We start from the raw sequence: 4,008 nt of genomic DNA on the forward strand, positions 1-4,008 counted from the left end.
TAGTTCACGCAGGCGCGCAAACCATATACTCCGGATAGCAGCGCGCAGTGGGCGAGGGCACCTCCACCTCCCAGTTTTCGGAGGCGGCCCCACCACACCCGCTCAGAAGCACGCTGTGTTGTTCGGCAGCCCGCTCGAGGTCTTTTTGTAATGAGGAGATCCGGCGTCGACTCGGACCTCCCTTTTCACGGCGGTAGCCGCCATCGCCCTCAACGACCGTGCCAAGCGAAACGCGGAAAACCACCCCCCAAATGGCGGCGGCGTTGTCGCCGGCGCGGCGTTCCTCCCTGCCCCCTGTTTGCGCCCATGGGGGCCATAAACGCAACCGAAGGGCCGTGTCCAGGGTGCCCTCAAGACATATTTGCCAGGCCTCTTCCTCATCCCCACACGTCCGCCAAAGAAACCGCTCATTTACCTCACAATCGTCGCTGCAAGGAAGGAAGGGAACCCGTTTCTTGAATCCTGCTGGTGTGGAGAAGAATCCACCACCACGTTTTTGAACCATTTTTCGCCGACACTTCCAGTAGATTTCCCAAAGGTGAAGATTGCGGTTGAGGAGCACACCTGCGCCCGGTGGCAACTCAAGATTTACGCGGCGATCCGCAACGAGTGAGACGGGTATGATGCTCTTGTGTGTCGCCCAGAAAGCGGGATACGACACCTCCTTTGTAAAAAGATAATTCCGCTCATCGCTGTCGTAGCTAAATTCCAAAAATCGTCTTACAAACGTTCGCGCGTCCAGCAAAGACCACTGGGGCTCCACTTTTCCAATCAAGCGGTCTGCAACCTCCCGAAATACGTGAAGCACTTCCTGTTGTTGTTGTTGCTGTAACTGTTTCTTTTGCTCAGGTGCTGAAAACCTCTCGTCAACCTTTGACATGGTGGGTAATGGACGTACTGGAGTGACTGGCAGTGCTGCGCCTTGAAGGTATGGAAGCACTTCTGCATGCAGGNAGGCAGCAAAGTTGATTACATCATCCAACGGAGTTGAGGTGTCTCGTACATGGTCACGCGCCGCGCTAGAAAAAAACCCCAGTGTTGTATTTCCAAAGTCATCATATGTAAAAGAGGAAAGGGAAATGGCCCCATGCACCAATTGACATGAATGAAGCTCAATAATGGACTGCAGTGCGTCGTGAAGCCAGCGAACCCCAAGTCGCATAATCCTCCTGTTAACATCATGAGTTGAACTGAAACGTAACTGCGTACCACCTCGCGGAACGTGAAAGAATATTCTTCGTGTGTATTCATCACAAAACACATCTGTCACACATGTCACTCGATGGCTCGCACACAATTCGGGGACGCGAATTTCACGCTCCATTATATGACTAAACAACTCAGCAGCGCGATTCGGTGCTTCTTCACCCTCGTTCTTCGAGAATGTATAACACTTCAGCCAACATGGTGTAACGGTGCCTGTAAGAGGGTCTGAATACTGGGCGCGGAGTAGCGCGAACTCAACCGCTGTCACCTCACCGAGACATTCCACACTCATCTCGTAGCCCACCGGAGAGCTGGCGGGGTCCATTGCATTTCGGGGTTCCACTTCAAGATTCATGTAATTCATCAGTGTGCGTTCTCGCTCGTACTTTACAAAGCGAGGCATTTCTAGTTTCTCGTGGACACACAGCCCGCACGACGAAGGCAGCTTCTTGAGGATGCCAGACTTTTCACTGAGGTGCATCGTATACACGTCATACAGTTCGCTGGTGATAGCATCTACTTCCCCGAACACATGGTGAACAAGAAAGATTTGCTTTATGTAGTCGTCGTGCCGCGCTTGGAGTGCTTCGCACTCTTTAACAGGGAGAGTATTAAGTTGACTTCGTATCTCGTCAATCTCATTTAGGAGTGAAGTGAGAGTCTCAAGCTTCCGCCTTCGCCCTTTGAAATAGTCTTCACACATTTTCCATAGTTTTTCGTGCATACTTAAGGCGTGTGCCCCGGCAAGTGCACAACTCGCAGTAAGTCCAAGTCCCTTTACTTCCTCTACAAAGGATGGCTCCACACACTCCTCATCAGAAGCCCCTGTGTCTTTCCACTGCTCTGTGCTGCGATCCGTCATCTTCTGCAGAGCTTTCTGTATGTTCAAAAGTGTATCTAGTGTCTGGCCCGTGCCTTCCACCGCCGATATTGCCTCTGCATCATCCCCGTCACCACCGGCACACTGCTTGAAAAAACTCTCAGCAAGACTCTTTGCCGTTCGCCACAACTCCAGCGCCTCCATCAAGGTGACAGATACCGTTGGGGGGAAACAAAGGGACACAATCGCCTCCCTCCGTTCCTCACGCAGTGCAAGAGCTTCTTCCTTTGTGCTCCACCGGAAACTGCGGCAGAGGTGCTCTCTTGACGCGAAGAAGATGTCTCCCTCTGGTTTTTCATCAACAATTTTTACATACGCCTGCAGGCAGTTGAACACGAAAACATCTTGCTCCAACTGTGCCCACCTCTCGGGCTGCTTGTACAAGTGAACTAATCCAGCAAATGTGGTTGCTTCTGTAGCGAGTTGATAACTCCGTTGAATTGATGCCAATACACGAGAAACACTGCGTTGTTTGACCGTTGCGCTCGTGCCGAAGACTGGGTTCCCATCTTTTATATCTTCTTCTTCATTGAATTCCCAGTTAAGCTCATCAAGACGATGTAGCTCTGAGGGTGTCCCAGCCTCCAACGCCAGAAGCCCATGCTGCCGAAGGCCCTCTGCTTCCACAGTGGAGTTACTCGCAGGACGAAACAGTGATCGCAGAAAGTCAACAATGGGACTCTTTTTTCGTTTTTTAAATTCAGAATCTGTAGTTCCTCGTCCTGTAGTCGATCCTGTTTGATATATAGCTGGACAATCTTCTTGCCACCCCTGGCAGAAGGCATACACCTCAAAATCATGATTGAGCTGCGCAGCGAGATCACTACTACCACCCTTGTCTGGATGATGGAGCAACAGGAGCGCTTTATAAACCTTTTTGCATTCACCACGCTCGTTGAGGAAACCCCATTTACGCTGCAGCTGGACAATCCCAAAATGTTGGAATGAAACAGGCATCATCGTAATATCTGCCGAAGCACGGTAGTCGTCGACATCGGTGTGACTTTCCCAGCCACACGCTACTCTGTAATCTCGGTAGTGCTGTACAATTCGACAAGTTTCAAAAGAAGATAGATCATGCTGGGCCTCCAACAACTGCTCAAACCTCTTCCGCGATTTTTGTTCGTTTGGAGAGTAGCCATACTGTGTTTGCAGCTGAAGACGTACAAAGATGCGATCCGCATACCTTGTAAGAAGTGTACCAACACAAATCCCCAGAGTAACTGAAAGCAGTGTGGTAGCGAAGATCTGCCCTGCTACTGGAATAGCACTCAGTCCTATAAGCGTCCCCACTCCATGACCAATGGCAACACCGATTGCGGCGGTTCCGACCTCTTTCCCGACACGTAGGGCCACATCCGAGAGGCTGGTCTGGTAGCCCAGTGTGTTGACCTCCCCGTGACGGTAGTCACTGATGGCCCGGTAGGACTCGTAGGCGATGAAGGCAACTGTCAGCACGGGGTTAGCCGTCGTGCTGGAGAGAACTAGCCCGTCGGCGATGGTCATCCCCATGCGTCCGACACCCATGACTAGTCGCCGCTCCATCGGTGTGAGAGAGATGAGCTGGCCTTTGCGCGGCGTACGTGAGACTGTCGAAGGCTGTGCCGCGCCGGCTGGAATTAAAAGTTCTCGCTCCGTCACCCGTCCCTCCTGCGTGCGCACCACCGCGCCTCTGTCCGCTGCAGCCGTTAAGGCATCCCGCTTGGCGTCAGGCATCCCAACGTTTCGCTTCGTGTTCGCCCAGCAGTGATTGTACGTGTGTGTGTGGATCTTGGCCTCACGAATGCAAAGCGACAGAAACTACTTGTCTCCCTTTGCGTTCCGTATTCTTCCTCACTGACTTAGGATGAAGGAAACAAGAGAGCGAGAGCGAGCCAATGGAAAACAATATGAATGAGGGTAACACTTGACATGCAAAAATG

The 4,008-nt window shown here is 51.9% G+C and overlaps 1 protein-coding gene across 1 annotated transcript; it reads right to left on the reverse strand.

Moving 5' to 3' along the window:
- Window positions 1–4: 4 nt before the first annotated feature.
- Window positions 5–3,802, reverse strand: DQ04_01091000 (hypothetical protein; the record flags this gene model as incomplete). The annotated part of the gene is made up of 1 exon (XM_009310188.1): window positions 5–3,802. One exon carries the CDS (start codon window positions 3,800–3,802, stop codon window positions 5–7), a length of 3,798 nt encoding a protein of 1,265 aa, XP_009308463.1.
- Window positions 3,803–4,008: the final 206 nt, after the last annotated feature.

The sequence above is a fragment of the Trypanosoma grayi genome (assembly GCF_000691245.1).
Source record: "Trypanosoma grayi strain ANR4 Tgr_109_V1, whole genome shotgun sequence".
NCBI classification, from domain to species: Eukaryota; Euglenozoa; class Kinetoplastea; order Trypanosomatida; family Trypanosomatidae; genus Trypanosoma; species Trypanosoma grayi.